This window comes from Epinephelus lanceolatus, chromosome 18 (assembly GCF_041903045.1).
Source record: "Epinephelus lanceolatus isolate andai-2023 chromosome 18, ASM4190304v1, whole genome shotgun sequence".
In the NCBI taxonomy this organism is placed as follows: domain Eukaryota; kingdom Metazoa; phylum Chordata; class Actinopteri; order Perciformes; family Serranidae; genus Epinephelus; species Epinephelus lanceolatus.
The window spans coordinates 24,063,238-24,082,304 of NC_135751.1; the positions used below are offsets into that span (position 1 = coordinate 24,063,238).

General features: G+C 41.6%; 3 protein-coding genes across 3 annotated transcripts; 1 reads left to right on the forward strand and 2 right to left on the reverse strand.

The window, feature by feature from the left end:
* Positions 1-594: 594 nt before the first annotated feature.
* On the reverse strand, positions 595-7,554 carry rnps1 (RNA binding protein S1, serine-rich domain). Its single transcript, XM_033644213.2, has 7 exons — positions 7,470-7,554; positions 5,845-5,991; positions 3,944-4,129; positions 3,733-3,838; positions 3,264-3,417; positions 3,031-3,172; positions 595-1,069 (listed from the first exon to the last, which is right to left on the reverse strand). Coding segments are annotated over exons 1-7 (843 nt in total). The 5' UTR covers positions 7,472-7,554; the 3' UTR covers positions 595-963.
* A 7-nt stretch (positions 7,555-7,561) lies between these two features.
* LOC117268054 (uncharacterized) lies at positions 7,562-12,749 on the forward strand. Its single transcript, XM_033644211.2, has 4 exons — positions 7,562-7,718; positions 9,892-10,574; positions 10,719-10,832; positions 11,384-12,749. Exons 2-4 carry the CDS (start codon positions 9,936-9,938, stop codon positions 12,338-12,340), a joined length of 1,710 nt encoding a protein of 569 aa, XP_033500102.1. The 5' UTR covers positions 7,562-7,718; positions 9,892-9,935; the 3' UTR covers positions 12,341-12,749.
* Positions 12,524-18,798, reverse strand: LOC117268679 (cytochrome P450 2K1-like). The gene is made up of 9 exons (XM_078161163.1): positions 18,437-18,798; positions 17,667-17,829; positions 16,510-16,665; positions 16,256-16,416; positions 14,571-14,750; positions 14,269-14,410; positions 13,378-13,562; positions 13,153-13,294; positions 12,524-13,064 (listed from the first exon to the last, which is right to left on the reverse strand). Exons 1-9 carry the CDS (start codon positions 18,635-18,637, stop codon positions 12,874-12,876), a joined length of 1,521 nt encoding a protein of 506 aa, XP_078017289.1. The 5' UTR covers positions 18,638-18,798; the 3' UTR covers positions 12,524-12,873.
* Between the last annotated feature and the right edge of the window lie 269 nt (positions 18,799-19,067).

The following is a 19,067-nucleotide window of genomic DNA, read 5'->3' on the forward strand; positions in this document are numbered from 1 at the left end:
CTACAGAAATTTAAGGACGTATGAAATTATGTGCATCTATTTCGCATTCCTGTTTCTATGCACACCGCCAGCTTTATGCCTCTCCTTCTATAATTGATTGAGAATACATTAAAGGGGTGTTGTTGTTTTTGTGCTGACTGCTCCAGTAGTGCCACCTGCCAATAATAATTTAAAAAAAGTTGACTGAGGAAATTATTTCCTTTAGAAAAAAACGCTTCCCTTAGATCTCATTTCTTTATCCAGTAAATGATGCTTAGGAAGAGGAATGTGCTGTCACAGCTGCAGTGGGGCAACAATGTGCAGCCTCTTACTGTACTTTAGGTTCAGTAGGTACCATCACTCAACACAGACTTTCAAATGTTATATCAAACTATAGCTGATTCCTTTGCCTATTAACCAGAACACTTCAATATCTCTATCCCACAGTTTTATAATACATTTAGTCCACAGAGCAGGTATTAGAAACCTAATGACCAAGTATGATTACAGTGTTGCTGCTGAGCTGTGAGCACATTGCTGCATATCTCTTTGTTCATATTCATTTGAAAGTATGGCAGCCAAATTAAACATTAACTGACTATTACACAGGGAACGCCTGTTTCAGCATTTTTATTTTTCAAAATGTCTAAAAATTCCAAACATGGTAAAAAGAAGTCACACTTAAAAAGAAATATTTGTAGATCTCTGTGAAGCGGAAACTCTGCTCAAAACACAACAGAATCACAGAGACAGCTTCTCACGATCAACCCTAACACAAAATATGAAAAGAGACTCACATTTGCACAAATAGAAAAAAAAGAAAAGAAAAACATTTCCACTTTCTACATGCAGGCAGATGTTGACGTTGGCTTCAGTGCAAATGATTACACTTCTGGTGAGTCCATGAGGTCTGGAAAGCTGGATCTCCAGCTGATCTGGTGTCAGAGAAGAGATCACTTCTTATCAGGAGGCAGGAAATCTCGTCTATCTGGAGGAGTTGGAGCTGGAACGAGACCGGTGGCGCCTGCGACCAGGAGATCTGGAGCGAGAGCGGCGGCGTACTGGGGACCGCCTCCTTGGAGAGCGGGACCTACAGGGGAGGGAATGAGCAGACTTAATGCTCTGTACCAAAGAACATATATATATATATATATATATATGTATATATGTATATATATATATATATATATATATATATATATATATATATACATATGTATATATATATATATACATATGTATATATATATATATATATATATATATATATATATATATATATATATATATATATATATATATATGTGTATATATATATATATATATATATACACATATATACACACATATATATATATATATATATATATATATATATATATATATATATATATATATATATATATATATATATAGTTGCAATCAAAATTATTCAACCCCCATTGCATATTAGGCCTACTGGCAAAATATACAATTTCTCAGCTGTTTGCAATAAACAGATTACACAAGAACTGTTTAAGTAGTTCAATGAAACCAATATTACAAGGGTTTTGATCCAAATTCAACATAAAATGCTACTTTTAATGACTACTGCAGTCTCAAAATTATTCAACCCCTTCATGACAAGCATCTTCAGTACTTAGTAGAACACCCTTTTGCTGTTATGACCTGCCGCAAACATGATGCATAGCCAGACACCAGCTTCAGACAGCGTTCCTGAGGAATCTTAGCTCATTCCTCATGGGCAATGGCCTCCAGTTCAGTAATATTCTTGGGTGTGCGTTTTGCAACCGCCTTCTTCAAATCCCACCAGAGATTTTCTATGGGGTTCAAGTCAGGCGACTGTGACGGCCACTCTAGAATCTTCCATTTCTTCTTCTGAAACCAAGCCTTGGTGGACTTTGAGGTATGCTTTGGATCATTATCCTGTTGGAAGGTCCAATGACGGCCAAGCTTCAGCTTCCTCACAGACAGCATGACGTTTTCACCTAAGATTTCCTGATACTTGACTGAATCCATCGTGCCCTCCACATGCTGCAGGTTTCCAGTGCCAGAGGCAGCAAAGCAGCTCCAGAGCATCACTGAGCCACCGCCATGCTTCACTGTAGGCAGGGTGTTCTTTTCAGCATATGCTTCATTCTTCTTCCTCCAGACATACCGCTGTTCCATAGGCCGAAGAGTTCCAGTTTTGTTTCATCGCTCCACAGAACAGAATTTCAAAACTTCTGTGGCTTATTTATATGGTTTTGAGCATAATGGAGCCGACTTTTCTTGTGCTTTTGGGTCAGTAGTGGTGTACGTCTTGGAGTCCGGGCATGGAGCCCTTCAGTGTTTAGTATGCGCCTTATTGTACAAACTGAAACCTCAGTGCCTGCTGCCACCAAGTCTTGCTGCAGGTGTTTTGCAGTCACTCGAGGGCTTTTGACTACTTGCCTCCTCAGGAATCTGCTGGCAGCTGCTGACAGTTTCCTCTTTCTGCCACGTCCAGGTAGTGTAGCCACTGTTCCTTTAACTTTGAACTTCTGAACTATTCCAACTGTATCTCTAAGAACATTCAGAGCTTTTGCTATCTTTTTGTATCTTTTTCCTTGTTTGTGCAAGGCAATGATTTCTTCTCTGAACTTTCTGGACAATTCTTTTGACTTAGCCATATTTCTAACATGCAATCAAACGTCACTCTCAACAAACCCCTAGCCAGTCCAGGTATTTATGTGTTCTATCTCAAGCACACCTGAACTAATGAAGCCCTTGATTAGTTGCACCAGGTGTGCTTGAAACAGGGGGTTGAATAATTTTGAGACTGCAGTAGTGGTTAAAAGTAGCACTTTGTGTTGAATTTGGATAAAAACCATGGTAATATTAGTTTTATTAAACTATTTCAACTGTTCTTGTCTACTTTGTTTATTGCAAACAGCTGAAAAATTGTACATTTTGCCAATAAGCCTAATATGCAATGGGGGTTGAATAATTTTGATTGCAACTGTATATATGCGTTCACATGATCGTGTGAAAGTCAAATGTAGATGGACTGATTGAAATCATCCAACGTACCTTCTCCTCATGCGTGGTGGACTGCGACGCCACATATGTTGTGGTGGAGGCATTCTGCGAGGAGGAGAAGGTCTGCGAGGTGGAGGACGCACTCGCTGAGTTAGCACGGCAGATGCAGTGATTTCTTGTCCATCAATCTGACCTGTCAATAACAGTCATCACAGAGATTTATTCAACCAGTGTGCCTAGAGTAATGGTGTGACAGAGGCAGTGAAGGACACATGCTGGCCTACCTCCGTCCATGTGTTTCAGGGCCTTCTGGGCCTCCTCAGGACTCTCAAACTCCACGTAAGCGTAGCCCCTGGACAGGTGTGGGTGGACTCTGTCCATTGGCATTTCAACCATTTTGATTTTTCCATAAGTGGAAAAGATCTCCTGGATGTGGTCCTGTGCAAAGAGGAAATACAGTATGCTTATTAGAACCATTTGGTTATCTCTGGAGGAATGTTGTTGATGTAAAAAAAAAATCGAGTCTCCTTTTTTCAAGAAGATTGTACCCAGTGACAGACAGAATTGAGCAATCAACCTTTACTTCATAGTAAGTGAAAGCAAAACACTTTCCACAATTCCGTTTTGGTCCTAGAGATTATGAATGCGGTGTCCTTGTCTATCTTATGTGATGTTTCTGAGGTAGAGCTATGACCTTAAATCATGTTTTATCATGTGTTCTCCTATAAAAATCTCAACAATCTCTCAGCTGACCTTGGTGACATTCCTGGTCAGCCGCCCTAAGTGAACTTTAGTTGGTTTTGGGCTGGGGCTTCTTTTCCTTCGCTCCTTATCATCTCCTCTCTTCTGTGTTTTGGACCTGCAGAATCACAAACAAAGCAGCAATTCATTTCATCATGACTTAAACAAGTGAAAAAAATACAAGACATCACTGTGAATAAAAATTTTGTAGCTGGTGACTTACGCTGAGCGGGAACGGCGGCGGTTGTCGTGGCGTCTACGGCTGGGGCTGGGGGAGCCTGAGGAGCTGGAAGAGGAGGAGGAACGAGAGCTTGAAGAACCAGAGCGGCTGGAGCCAGATGAGCTGGAGCCACTTGAGGAACCTGAGCTGGAGCCGGAGCTGCTGCTTGAAGTAGAGCTCGATCTGGACCTGGTCATGGTCAAAAAAAAAACAAAATACAACATGTTAGGTAACAAAATATACATATATACTGGTACAGTGTGTAACTTCTAGGGGGATTTAGTGGCATCTAGTGATGAGGATTACAGATTGCAACAAGATGTTCATTGTTCAGGAGGTTTTTCCTGGGAGCCAAAAAATCCACAGAGGTCTTCTCCTCTCCAAAATAATTTATTTTAAACTGATAAAAACACTTAATAAAGTCTTTTCACATTAAAAAAACACAGTGTTTTTCAACGCCCTTATAGTGGAGGGGCTGCTGACTATGGTGGCTGACACAAAAACATGAATGTCCCAACTAGAGCCAGTGTTTGGTTTGTCTGTTCTGGGCTACTGTAGAAACATGGTTGGGAAATATGGCTGTCTCCTCTGTAGATATAAACGGCTCGCACTAAAGAAATGAAAACACAACAGTTCTTAATATTGGGTAATTATACACAAAAGAAACATTATTATATAATCCTAATAATCCTACACACTGGACCTTTAAAGGGATAGTGCACCCAAAAATGACAATTCAGCCATTATCTACTCACCCATATGCCGACGGAGGCCCTGGTGAAGTTTTAGAGTGCTCACATCCCTTGCGGAGATCCAAGGAGGGAGCAGCTAGCACACCTAATGGTAGACAGCGCCCCAGACTAACGTCCAAGAACACAAAATTGAATCCACAAAGTATCTCCATACTGCTCATCTGTAGTGATCCAAGTGTGTGCAGCCGCGACATAAAAAGTTGTTTCCAAAAACGTCATATGAACTCTGTTTTTAGCCTCATTGTAGCCTGTAGCTCTGACTGCTTCTCTGTGCTCCGCGTTCACGTGTGCGCGCACTCAGGGTGATTGGTGATCTCTGAAGAGCAGCAGTCTCATCAGTACTGATGTCCAGATTCTCAAGTGCAGACATCGCCAATTCCCAGTCTGAGCAGCAAAGACTTTCCTCATCCGTTGCCATTGCTTTGCATTTGAAACAACTACACCATCAGGTTTCCAGTGCTCAACTCCGGTATTCTGCAGCTGGCTGAGGGTTAGGCTCATGAGCTGCGGCGGCTGCTTCGTCCAGGACCCTGAATTCCATCCGTATACTCGGGCTCAAAAAAGAAATGCTGTTCCTCCTCAATTTCAAAGTCTTCAGACATGTTGGGCTGTCCTTTGCTAAAAGACCGTAGTGCAAATTATCTTTTAGCTACTGTGGTTACTGTTGTCTCTCCCTGCGGTGCACGTGTCACGTGATGTAAACACGGGTGAGCAAAGCTCATGCTTTAGCTGGTCTCGTGCAGGCGCGCACACGTGAGCGTGGAGCACAGAGAAGCAGTCAGAGCTACAGGCTACAGTGAGGCTAAAAACAGAGTTCATATGACGTTTTTCGAAACAACTTTTTATGTCGCGGCTGCAGCACACTTGGATCACTACGGATGAGCAGTATGGAGATACTTTGTGGATTCAATTTTGTGTTCTTGGACGTTAGTCTGGGGCGCCGTCTACCATTAGGTGTGCTAGCTGCTCCCTCCTTGGATCTCTGCAAGGGATGTGAGCACTCTAAAGCTTCACCAGGGCCTCCATCAGCATATGGGTGAGTAGATAATGGCTGAATTTTCATTTTTGGGTGCACTATCCCTTTAAGAATGGTGTTGTCACTAATATAAACACTAATAATAATCACATAAAGAGGGAACTAAGAAAACAAACCTGCTGCTGCTACTGCCAGTAGAGGCACTGCGACGTTTCCTTGCTTTGTCCCGTCCTCTGTCCTTGTCTCCTTCCTTGGTGCCAGTCTTTTCTTTGCCTCTGTCTTTTGTTTTCTCCTCCTCCTTCCGCTTCGTGGGTGATGGTGCCCTAAAGTCAGAGGCAAGCTTCGGTTACTTTGCGAACAGATAAGTTGTGAATAGTGTGAGGCTGTAACTAACAATTTTCATTAATGTACACTACAAAAAAAATGGAAACTGCATGACAGAACTCCCAAGAGCCCAATTTAAGTCCCAATTTTAGTCTTCAAATTGCTATTTTTTAATTAATTTTAATTCAAATTAATGAATATTTTCTAAGACAGGACATGAATCCTCCACACCAGACTCACCAATCACAACAAACAAACCATACAACAAAATAATACCACAACATACATGTTCAAAATAACAATAATTACACAAACGGCTATAAAACCAGCTTTAAAATGATACAAAATATCCTTTGTTGACCAGAATGTATCCTATCTATTGTTAAGTTAACCGAAGGAGCCTGCACTACATCCTCTTGAAGCTTGGTCCATGCTTTTACTGTACTAGTGTGACAGAGTTTGTGTCTTTTCAGAGAAACACCTGAGTGGAAATAATTTTCCCTCCCTAAAGTTCCCTCTTAAATTAGATATATTATTCCAAAGGTGGGTAACAGGCTTAGACGAAATATATATTCTGTGAAAAAGCTCATTGATCTCCATAATGTTCCCACTGTGTCTCCTGTGGGCTAGAGTTGATGTAATTATCTTAATATCTCCTCATATAACATCTCTGTCAAACCTGGAATTAGTTTAGTAGCTGTCCTCTGAACTTTATACATTTTTTAACAATTCATTTTTATTTAAATTTGTCTCATCAACAGAGCAAAAACCCTCAAATATTTAAACTATTATGACACAATACAAGTTTCTACAAACTTCTGAGAAGCTGGAACCAACAATGGTTGAGATTTCTGGCTGATAAATGACTGTGATGATTAATCACTTATCAAAATTGTTGGCCACATTTTTTTTTGTCAAAGTTTATTGTCTTAGAATTTAAATAAGTGTAACTCCTTCTTCAACACATGAACATGATAAAGCAATGTGCCTGTGAGAACAACTATTACAGAGGATTTACAGCCAAAAAGAGAGTATGTAACTAAAGAAAGTGAGGTACTAAGAGTGTAAACTTCTCGCTCAGAGTAAGCACAGATCCTAACCAGGGTTAAACCGCCTCAATGTTGCAAGAACTACCGGTATTTGTATTTTAAAATTCTCGGTGGTTTTAATGTTACTGTATTATGAATGCGAGAAAGATCTTACATTGTTACTATTATCACAGAACCATCTCAAACCATTAAACTTTACAGCCAACAACGGCACTCTCGGACAGAAACCCGCCGCCATTAATTTTCATTCAACTGACTCCTCAAAACAAGGCGCTCGTAGCCACGGGGGCTGCTGTTTAATCGACAACCGTTCTATTTTTAAGTGCACATAAGGTTAAAAAAAACAAGCCACAGTTTTTGGTATGTGATAAAATATGTAGTTAAATTAAAACCAGTTTGACTGCAATCAAATAAAAGGCTAAACTTACATGTTTTTCAAACGAGGTGATTTCGTTTCAACCACTTGTGCCCTGAAGAACGTCGCTTAGTGATGACGTTGTAGCGGAAGTGACGTGCTCACTGAGTCAACTCATTTGTTTATTTATGTTGTCGATAAAAAATGTGAGTTTATGTGTGTGTGATTGTAATACTACATCATAGCTATGCTAGGTTGAAACATTTCATAATGTTACGTGAAATGATTTAAACACCAGTCAATCTTCCCTCTTGTCGACAAGGTGAGCGTTTCACTTTATGAGTTACCGTTACTATGCTAGCTGTTACCGTTAGCTAACATTAGCCCAGCTAGCACCGCTGAGCGAAATATTTTCAACCAGTCCTGTAAAACTTTTTTAATCTGGAGAGAAGCATAACGTTAATCACGGTCTTGTGTGTCATTCATGTAGTCACAACCAGTCACGTCAGCCATCTCGCATTGTAAGCAATTAATCAAGCAAATAAATTCGACGACAGAATAATTAAGCAGCTGTTGAGATCTTAGGTAACGATAGTTTTTGATACGTGGATCAGTGACGCTAAATATCTTATAAACTCGTTGTTTAACTGAAATACGTCGGTACTGTGTTATAGCAAGAGTGCTACATGATATAACAATAATTCTTGAGAATTGTTTTTATTTTTATTTTTCAATTAGGCTGGGCAATACATTTTAAAAGACCAGAGTCTTGACTAATAAACCTTGTAATGGGTCAACCTTCCAGTGATTACTAGTCTAGATGGAAATAGGGGTCCACGCGCACCCCCCGGATTTTTTTGTGGCACCTGATTTTTCTTAATCTTTCGAGTGTCTATTTTCGGATTTTTCCCAAAGGCTTAATTTTTAACCCATTATTGTACCTAAAAAGAAAGAAAAAGAAAAACAAGATATAGAAAGTGGTGTAACTTTTGAAGTTAACAACATACAGAAACAAAAAAAAACCACACGTTTCCATACAACTCTGACCCAAGGAATTCAATGGAATGATTATTTTCCTTTTTTTCATGCACCTAGGGTGAAAAAAATTCCACCACCTGTTTTTTTAATCATTTAAATGTCTATTTTAAGATTATACTAGCTAGCAGACTGAAATAATGTCCCATGGGGTTTATTTTTAACAGTTTATTACACCTATACCGAATCCAAAGAAACTGAAAATAGCTTAGCTTTTGAAGTAAACAACACAGAGACAAATGATCACATTTTCCCATACAATTCTGTATTTTCCTTTTTTCATGCATATAAAGTGATTTTTTTTTTCACTACCTGTTTTTCCTTAACTATTTAAGTGTCTATTTTAAAATTATACATAGTAGACTAAAATATAGGCTAATGTCCCCTGGGGTTATTTTTAACAGTTTATACTATTCTGAACCTGAAGAAATTGAAAATAGCTTTGCTTTTGAAGTAAATATGCTTCTATACAATTCAGACTCAAGGAATTCAATACTAATAACATTTCAAACCATACTGACTATTTCTGGGAGGGAGGGGGACAAACAAAAAGAAAAATACAGAAAAGGGCCAAATTCTGTAGGTGACTGAACATCAACTGCCAGCTTTGGCGTTGGTTGGGAAAGTGTGCCTGCACCTTACGACTGTAAGATGGTTGTCTCCCACTGCTCTCTCTTTTGGAAAAAAGTAAGCATTTGACCCTTTTATTAGGATATTTAGTCATGGACAAGCCTCCACGTAATTTTCCTATACAGTTTTATCATACAGAAATGGAGTCTGCGTGGATTTTCTTGACTAGCTAGTGATGGTAGCTGGTTAGTTAGCTAGTGCTAATGTTTTCTCTATTTTCAGGCTGATTGAATAGGCCTATACTTAATAACCATGGGAAAAAGCACAAACTGTAACACAGCTGAAGTGCCTCAAAAGAAGATTCAATCCCTATCATGTATTTTACATGTCCCAACTCTTGCTGAGTATGGTCATTTCACTACACTTAGCGCATGCAAGGGAGGGCACAGCGAGAGGCTATCATATCTATCACAGTATTCGTGATGTGAGACTCTGTGAACCAGCCACATCGCCATACCGTACGAAGGATATTTGTGACCAGATATCATTGACATTAGAGGGCTTGTCTTTGGATGAAACTGGCTATCATCAAAACTGCTACAAAAGCTTTACAGGGAAATTGGGTGGTTTAAAAGTGTCAAAGGCCTCTATATCTGATGAATCATCATCAATAAATGACTCCCTACGCCGGCTCAAATCTCTGTCAGATTCATCTGAAGGGACTTGGTGTTCCTTCTTGTTTCAAAATCAGTGCATTTTCTGTGACAAAATAAAAACCAAGGTCAAGGGTAAAACTGAAAAGCTTACAAAGTTTCAGAGTTGTAAACACAAGGAACCGGCGGTTAGTGTAAGTGTTAGTGTTAACTATTTGTATTATATGATTCTTCTAGAGACTAACAGCCGAACTCACAGAGTCCCTGTGGAGTGAGAGACCATGGGCCGGCTGGATGAAGCCGCCAAACACAAGGTGGTGGAGCTGCGGAAGGCTGGTCTCAGTTTCCGTAAGATCAAAGCTGTGCTGGAGCTGGAGAACATCAAGGTGTCTGCCCAGGCCATCTACCTGTTCCTGAGGGAGTTTCAAGGGAGGCCGCCAGGGAGGGTTAGGCCCATAGAGGCTGGAAGCAGCACATCACCTGCACAGGTGCAACCTCGAGCCGGGCCAATACAAGAGAGCTGGAGTAACGTCCATCTTCAAAATCTTCTGCGGGAGGCATCTCACCATGCCGGCTTTACAGCAGCTACAAATTTTGCCAAACAGACGTCCACAAATCCAGATACTGGGGCAAAGCCATCTGGGTCTGGGGAGAGCAGTGGAGGCAGCAGGCCGGAACAGCAGCAAGAGGGAGATAAGGAAGAAAATGACATCCAGATTGTTAGTGTTACCTCCCTTGCACAGAGCAGCCAACAAAGAGGTCCCCAGTCCACTGTAACAAGAGCAGAGGCGAGTGCTGTGTCTTCCACACAAACTTCTGTGGCATCCATGAGGAGGAGAGTTACGCCTTCTCCAGCCATCAATTCAATGCTGGCGGCTCGAAAGAGGCTCTTGGATAAAGCGCTGTCACACAGGATGAAGGTAAAAACATTTGTCCCATGTGTTACAATCCCATTTTTGGGTTTGTAATTATCGTCTACAATAGCAAACAAAGTGTTATATGTTGAATACCATAAGAATCAAATCATCTGTCAGTCTTAACTTACATACATTGTTTTTCAACAGTCGTTCCACCAGGTGGCATCATTGTTGAGGAGAGATCACTCTAGTGTTCAAGGTGCTGATTTGAGAAGTGCGATGCCACAACCACCTGAAACTTACGATCTGACAAATGAAAAGGTGAGAGAAGAGCAACCCTGATCCTGACCTTTATTCACATTGACTAAATTGTGTCTCAGCCCTTTTTTGATAACAGACATCAGTTAATTCTGGTGATCAGGCCACTGCGCAGATTGAGTCCAAGGTTACGTTTGTATAATGAATCCCTTACACCAGTTGATGGTACCAGATAGTGTTCCAGCACCTTGCTACTGTGACAAAACTCATTGGTTTATGGACTCCTGTTTTGAGGCCTCAAGTTTGGCATTTCGGCCATTGCCATCTTGGTTTTTTGGAGCCAGAATGAGCGTATTTGAACGAGAGGGTTGTTCCTCCTCATATGGAATGCTGTGCGCCAGGAGTTGAACTTTATCTCAGGACGCAGCCCAAATGCCCTGAAAAACAAGCATTTGGGAACGCTTGCGTGCCATGATGGCATGGCTCGTGCCTTCTGCGCATCTATATTGAAATCAGTTAATTTGAGGGTGCAAAAAATGCAGCATGTGTACGAGCCCTACGATTGTAATCTAACTTTTTTATTGTTTCCTTCATATTTTTGTTTTGTTGCACAGACTGTTATGGAAGGCCAGTCTGGTGGAGGCAGTGCCCCCAGGCGTTTCCTCACACAGAGACCAGGTCTGTCTGTCCGTTCCCTTCACCCTCCCCCTCGGGTCGGCATTCGTTTTCCTAACCGGTCACCGGCACCTTTAACATCCTCGACTCCTGGGGTTGCCGTCATCCGTCTGCAGACCCCTGGAGGCCAGGGCGCCACTCGTAGTGAGGGGAACCCGAGCCCCCAGCAGGCAGTCCAGGACACGGGAGGGAGAGGCGGTCTACAGGAACAGATTCAGACCCTCGGCTCTGAAGTGCGCAGCTTGGGTCAGGCAGTGAAGATGCTGGTGGAGCAGCAGTGCTGCCTTGAGAGGGAGCAGGCGCAGCAGACGCACATTCAGAAGCAGATCCTCAGCACTCTACAGAGCCTCGCTGCCAAATTGGGACGTTGTAGCGTTGTCCAGCAGCAGCACAACAAAACTCCATCACCCTCTGGTTTGCCAACAGCGTCTGCATCTACCTCTTTCAGCCAAGACACCTTCAACTTCAATCAAGGCACGTACACTCAGTGCAGCCAAACCCAGCCAAGCTACAACTCCTTAGAGAGTTTAGAAAACGTAGAGGCCTTTAAACTGCCAGGACTGAGCCCTTCAAGCATGAATGGGTTTCCGCCATGTAGCAACACTGATAACCTCACACTTACTCACACTCCCCCTCAAACACAGCAATATGCAGCGGCGTACCCACAGCAAAACAGTCAAACACTCATGCCACCCTACACACAGTCCTATGTCCCCACATACAGCCAGTCACATTCTCAGACTTTCAGAGCATCAGAAAGTAAAACTTCAGATTACCCAAGCAGCTGCTCAGCAAGGACTCTCCAGGACTGCAGCGTGTCCACACAGCCGGTGATGAACTCTAACCATTCTTCACAGGATCAGCAAATCAATATTATCAAAGTGGAAGGACCTTAAAGGCCTTCACATGCCACACAGTGTTTTGGGACCATAAGGGCTCGGATGTGCTTTTTTTAGGGTCATTTTAGAGTAGTTATTTAAGAGACTCATGTTTTTACAATGAACATATGCTGTACTTTTCTTAAATTAATTAATTAAATTACATTTTAACAGAGTACAAACAGCAATAGGATGCAGTGCTTTAGTAATAATGTGTTTATGATTTGTCTTTAGTACAGGCAGCCATTACAAAATTAGAGAAAATGATCATGTGCAGGCACTTTGTCATTTTTTTGTCACACCTGTTTGTTATTTTGTATCTGTTATTTTTGTATCATTAGGACTGGCATTACAGACTGTTAGTTTTCATAACTCTATGCTAACTGATTAAAAAAAACAACCAATAAACAGATGTTATTGATCCAAAGCAAGTTCCCATTTCAGTGTGTAAGGCAGTGTGTTAGAGGCTAATGTATTATTTGTACGAATTCGTACAGCTAAAGCTTACTAAAAGTGCAATTCATCTCATGAAGAGCTGCAGTTTAACAGGATTATTTGACCCTGCTGACGGCACACAGCTCATAAGGCAACGGGTTGAGAGTGAAGCCCACAGCTGGTGTCAGATCCAGTTCATCCTCTGTGACTCCCGGTGGAGGAGTGAAATGAAAGCGCTGGAGGAGGGAGGTGAAGAAGAGGAAGAGCTCCATCCGAGCCAGGCTTTCTCCCAGACACGCCCTGCGACCTGTGAGATAACAAGTTGAGTGATCTGAAAACTGCAATTGGCATCAACTAGAGGTGTTAGATAGGCTTGTTTAGCTGAGCTTGCTAACCTGCAGAGAAAGGCATGAAGGCATCTCTCTTGACAAGCATCCCATTCTTGTCCAAGAAATGGGCGGGATTAAAAGTGCGAGGGGTCTCCCACTCATTTTCATCCCACAGAACAGACGTTAAAAGAGGAAACACAATGGTCCCCTTGAGAAAAAAAGGTCTTTCGTAATTATAATGTTTCAGCATGCATGAACTTTAAGACTTCTTTCAATCAGTCCGCTCTTTACCTTTTTAATAAAATAGCCCTGGAAGGTCACATCTGTGCTGGTTAGGTGAGGGACAGCGATAGGAAGGACATTGGCCAGTCTCTGTATCTCGTGGATGACAGCGTCAGTGTAAGGCAGGTTCATCCTGTCCTCTGCCCGAACCTGACGGCCTCCGATCACCCTGCTCAGCTCCTCCTGGACTTTGGCTGGAAAATGCAGAAGGACACAATGGCTAAAAAAGAAAGCAGCAGTAAAGTACTATAGAAATCCAGCATGATTGCATCTCACCTAAGTTGAACAAACAGGTCATAAGATAAGATAAGATAAGATAAGATAAACTTCACATGTCACAGCAGCTCAAAGCACAGACAGAAAATGGAGGGTGACAATGTAAGACTGATTTCAATGCCTTTATTTTAAATGTCAGAACAGCTGGGGTAAAACTTTTTCTCATTTATATCTAAAGTTCTCATGTTGCGTAAAGTGTCAATGAAGTTCTTTTTCCAGGTGTACATATGCAGCAGTATACGCTCCTGTCTGCAAGTCAGGTCAATTAACCAGGAGATCAGAGTCATTGAGGTCATAGTAATTAATTATTAACTAGTGGATATTCAGGGTATAACATCTGGAAAACATAAAACTTGTAGATGACTTCAGTAAAAAAATAAATATAAGCCAAGGAGCAAACAAGCTGCTTTGTGACCACCCGGCTATTCTGTAAGTCTGTCTGCACAACTGCACAACAAATTTCAGACCATATATTAAGTCCTAGTCTTTTCAAAACCATTTCTGTCTGCTTTTAGGGTCTACCACTCCACCGCAAAAACTATTTCAGTTTCAACTATGATGTAAAGCACCCCTGTTGGGGACTGCACCTGAATGCAACAGGTCTGATACAAGCATATTACTTACCTTGTATTTGAGGATACTTGGTCATGAATAACAGAGCCCATCTCAGTGTAGTTCCTGTAGTATCAGTACCAGCCGAAAAGAGGTTGGCAGTAGTTGACACAAGGTTGTCTGTGCTGTAGAATGAGTCCATAATCCCTGAATCCTTATGAAAAGGTAAAAAGTTAAATGTGTTTATTTTAATTGTAAAGGAGCTCTGACCATTTTTTATCTTTCAGATATTAGCATCAATTAAGCCATAAAAATGTGAATAGAAGTTATTAGATTTCAACCTAGTATTAATATATTACACTAGATTTAAATACCTCTAGCTTCTGTTTATGGGCCAGGTAGGAGTCCACAAATCCTCTGCACATCTGAACATTTAAAGTTTCTTGTAATTGTTTGATCAGCTGCTTTATTTGTTCTCTATTATCAGCAGCACTCATCCTGAGACGTGCCCTGTTGCTCACCCATTTGGTCATCCAGGGGAACATGTTGGTCAACTGAAAAAAAAAAAAAAGAAAGGAAGGAAGGATTAAACATACTTTCAACCTGTTTGTTTTGTTTTCTGGAAGTATTTGAATCAACAAAGAATACTATCATGGTTGGTAATATAGGGCAACAGGGACTGGACCAAAGGTCAAACAGTTGTAGACAGCAGGGTGAAATTGGTATTGGCTTGCAAGCAGAGAGTCCAAATGGCGGGTAGGTAACAGGCAGACGAAACAAAGCGTTACAACATTTTGGCATTGTCCAGACGTACATGGGCAGTTGTAAAAAGTCCCCACAAGGAGTATTATGAAAAACTCTTAATCTAAATGAAAACCCCAAAACACAGTTGAAGTGCTGCCAAGAGCATGCCAAACCAACAGGCAGCAAGATAATCCTCACTCTAAAGGCAAAGAAGAAAACTAAAATGTTGGCCACTCAGAAGCCTTAAAAAAAGCAATTACCTAAGGCTACCTGTAGCAGTGAAAATGCCACCTCATTAGTGACGCATAACAAGGAAAGTAACGGAGCGCACTCTTGACGCTACAAAGTACCAAGTACCAAGTTTCTAAAAATCTTTACTCTGGACAAAGTTTTACAGAAGGTCCATTATCAGTTACCAAAAATGCAATTTGTATGTGGACAAAAGGGCAATATGCTGAGAAAATATAGGCCTATGATGATCTGACAACGGAACAAAGGAAATGGACTGGTATATGGATGGTGGCTGACGAGGGAATGAGATGAGGAAGTGGGTTGGTTGAAGGGGTTGTGAGGTGACCAAGGACTAAGTGACTAAGGGCAACTAGTGGACGGTCTGGGAAGTTAAAACTCATTTACACTCAACATTAGATACAGTGACGGACGGAGGTTTCTGTCCGTAAGCTTCTGGATATGGACGAAACAGAGCAGTACCACTGGAGATCATGGAGGCAGTGTACTGTAGTTCAAGCAAGGTATGACCATAGGAGACAACAAAGAAATTTAAATAATGGTGGAACAGAATAAATCGGTAATACATAGGCCTAGTGAAAAGAATTCTCCTTCCTCATGTATTGGCCTCACAGACCATCACCGTCTACAATACTGCCTCCATTAAAAGGCGCATTATTACGACCCCCTCCACCGTCACCTCATTTGTTGATGTCTTAAGCTGTTGACTCTGAATCAGTTGTATCTACGCCAATATAAATGACAAATGGAAGTATGAGGGCAATGAAGTTTGCAACATTTTAAACAGACGGATCTATTTTCATACATAAATGGAGTATAAATGAGCCTTAAGAGGATGGTATATGGCCTGAGCAGAGGCTGGAGACAAGGGCAGAGAGCCAGGCCAAGCAAAATGAAGCCAATCAGCTAGAAAGTCCCCATGACAAATTCAATACACGAACAACTCAGTATATAATATGAAAGAAGAATGAAAGGTCCACATCCATGCTAATAGACCCATGAGTTTGTAATTTGCGTTACATCCTACAAAACGTACATCTTATGGTTAGTTTAGACAAAGTGGTACCTGCACTGACGGAGAGCCTGTAAGTCGAAGGTTGATATTGGCCCGGTCTATCATATGTGTAAACTCTGTATCACTGTATTCAAATCTGTTGCCATAGACAATTGCACAGATGATATTGGAAACTGCACAATTTATTGGCTCTGTGGGACTGAAGGGTTTACCTGCAACAAAAACAGAAACATTGAACGAGTTGAGTAAAACAACAAACAATATGTATTTACTGAAGACATAATACAATGGAGAGGAAGAGTTACCTTCATGCTTTTCAAACACGTTGAACAGATACTGAGTCTCCTCAATGATTTTCTTCTCTACCGTTTTTTTGCCCATCCCATAGTCTCTCAGGTTGCTCAGAGCAAAACGCCTCATTTCTTTCCATGACTCCCCGTTGGCAAATAAGATTCCTTTATCTGAAGTGAAATCAAGTACATACATTGTGTCAAAATATATTTTGTGCCGCATGAAATATTACAACAGCAAATGTTTCATAGTGGGGCGGCACGGTGGTGTGGTGGTTAGCACTCTCGCCACACAGCAAGAGGGTTGCCGGTTCGATCCCGGGCATGGGAGCCCTTCTGTGCGGAGTTTGCATGTTCTCCCCGTGTCAGCGTGGGTTCTCTCCGGGCACTCCGGCTTCCTCCCACAGTCCAAAGACATGCAGATTGGGGACTAGGTTAATTGATAACTCTAAATTGTCCGTAGGTGTGAATGTGAATGTGAATGGTTGTTTGTCTCTATGTGTCAGCCCTGTGATAGTCTGGCGACCTGTCCAGGGTGTATCCTGCCTCTCGCCCGATGTCAGCTGGGATAGGCTCCAGCCCCCCCGCGACCCTCAAGAGGATGAAGCGGTTAGAAGATGAATGAATGAATGAATGTTTCATAGTGTCACCTGCTCTTCTCTGTATGACCGACCAGTCACTCAGCCTGCACTCATCCTACCTCCCAGCCAATCACCTGTCTATACTTTTCCCACTCCTGCCTTTCCACCACGCCCACCTCATGAAGTCAACTCAGTTCACCTGTTCCGCAAGGCTCTCGAGCACATTATTCCGAACTGATTTCCTGTTGCCGACCCCACCTGTGTCTGACCTGCCTGCTTCATCTGATTCCCAGTAAACACCTCAGCCTTCTGTCCCGGACCACAGGACCTGCTTTCACGCCCTTGGTTCCTGTTTGCCTGTAGCTGCTTTGCATTTTCATACGACGATGACGACGAACATCAGCTTGTTAGCATGCTAATGTTAGTATTTAGCTCAAAGCACAGCTGTGCCTATGTACAGCCTGACACGGCAGCTAATGTGGCTGCAGATTGTTAACCTTATTTAACATCACTTAATCAAATGTGTATGTGTCATCTTGATAAATGAATACTATGAGTGATTGTGACTAAAATCTGCGTCTGTATACTTACCTTCTGTGATAGTTAAGTCATTGAATGAGTGAGCAACATATCTGTCTCCAAACTCCACAGCATGGTTGACCAGTGCCTCCTTCAGTGTCTTGTATCCCGCCAGGATTACAACTTTCTGGGGTCCGAAATACAACGTGAACACCGATCCATATTTCTTGGAAAGCTATAAAACACAAAATAATGTTTTGATCAATGCAACTTTGAAAAAAGCCAGAATATTATGACATTATTTAAAGTGTTACTGCCCCAAACCAGGTCCCTTAAGTTATCTACACGTGCTTATGCACACACCATCAGTGTTTTCATCAGGACGAGGGACAATTATTTCAGCATGTAGTACACAAGCGCATGTTTCAACACCTTGGCAGTGCCTTTGCAAAAGAAACAATATGATTTCTCCTCCTCAATACACCACACCATAGTTTTTTGAAACTTTATAACACAAGAAAGACCAGCTGCACATTCCACAGATTGAAAGCAATGGAAGTGTTTTCACCAGATGGTAGGTAAATGGCCCCTTCTATCTGATCAGTTTTTAAAAGGAACAGGTTCCTGTTTCAGTGTCAAATGCACATTAATGCATTTAACAAGCTGGAATTAACAGGTGTGTTGCTTAAGCAAAGCTATTAACAGAAGGAAAGAGAAGGTTAGTCTAGCGATAGCTTTTTGGGATTGGAGCAGGGGATGTCAACTTAACATGCTATGAATTCCAAGCAGCTTTTGAACACTAGTGTATATTGCCAATTTAGTTTCCTGTATAATTTACATACCTTGAACAGCGTACTGTGGGGTGACTTCAGATCCAGCTGCAGCAAATTGCCCAACACAGGCAGTGGCCTGGGTCCTGGAGGCTCCTTTCTTTCATGGTCAAAGTTGGGGAAAAATACATACAAGAGAAGTAGAATCAAAACAGTGCCCAGTACAGAGGTAGTACTGGCGTACTCCAGAAAAAAGCTGCCCATATCAGCCATACTTTCGACAAAGTCAGAGACAATATTTTTGTGTTATATGTTGTGTGAGTATTGGATTAAAGCCCCATCAGGTCTATTTAATCCTCTTGAATCCCAGATCAAGGCATGAAGCAAATGCACTAAAGGAGGGAGAAGAGGAACGTGACTTTGGCCAGACTCTGTGAAAGATATGTTGTGATACTGGTCCTTTGGTTAATAAACAACTATAAAATCCACTGTGACACCCACTCCAAAGGTTTGCAAGTAAGTGTAAAACTTAATATAAAATAAGAACTTGTGAAACAAAGTTAATGTTAAACAAATCGAGCTGACTGACTGGTACAGGTACTGCTCTGTCTGCTGACATTGTATGACATGTACATAAATAATATATAACGTACGCCTGAAAGACACCAGATTGTCTCTGGCATTGAACCAAGTATTTCAGCAT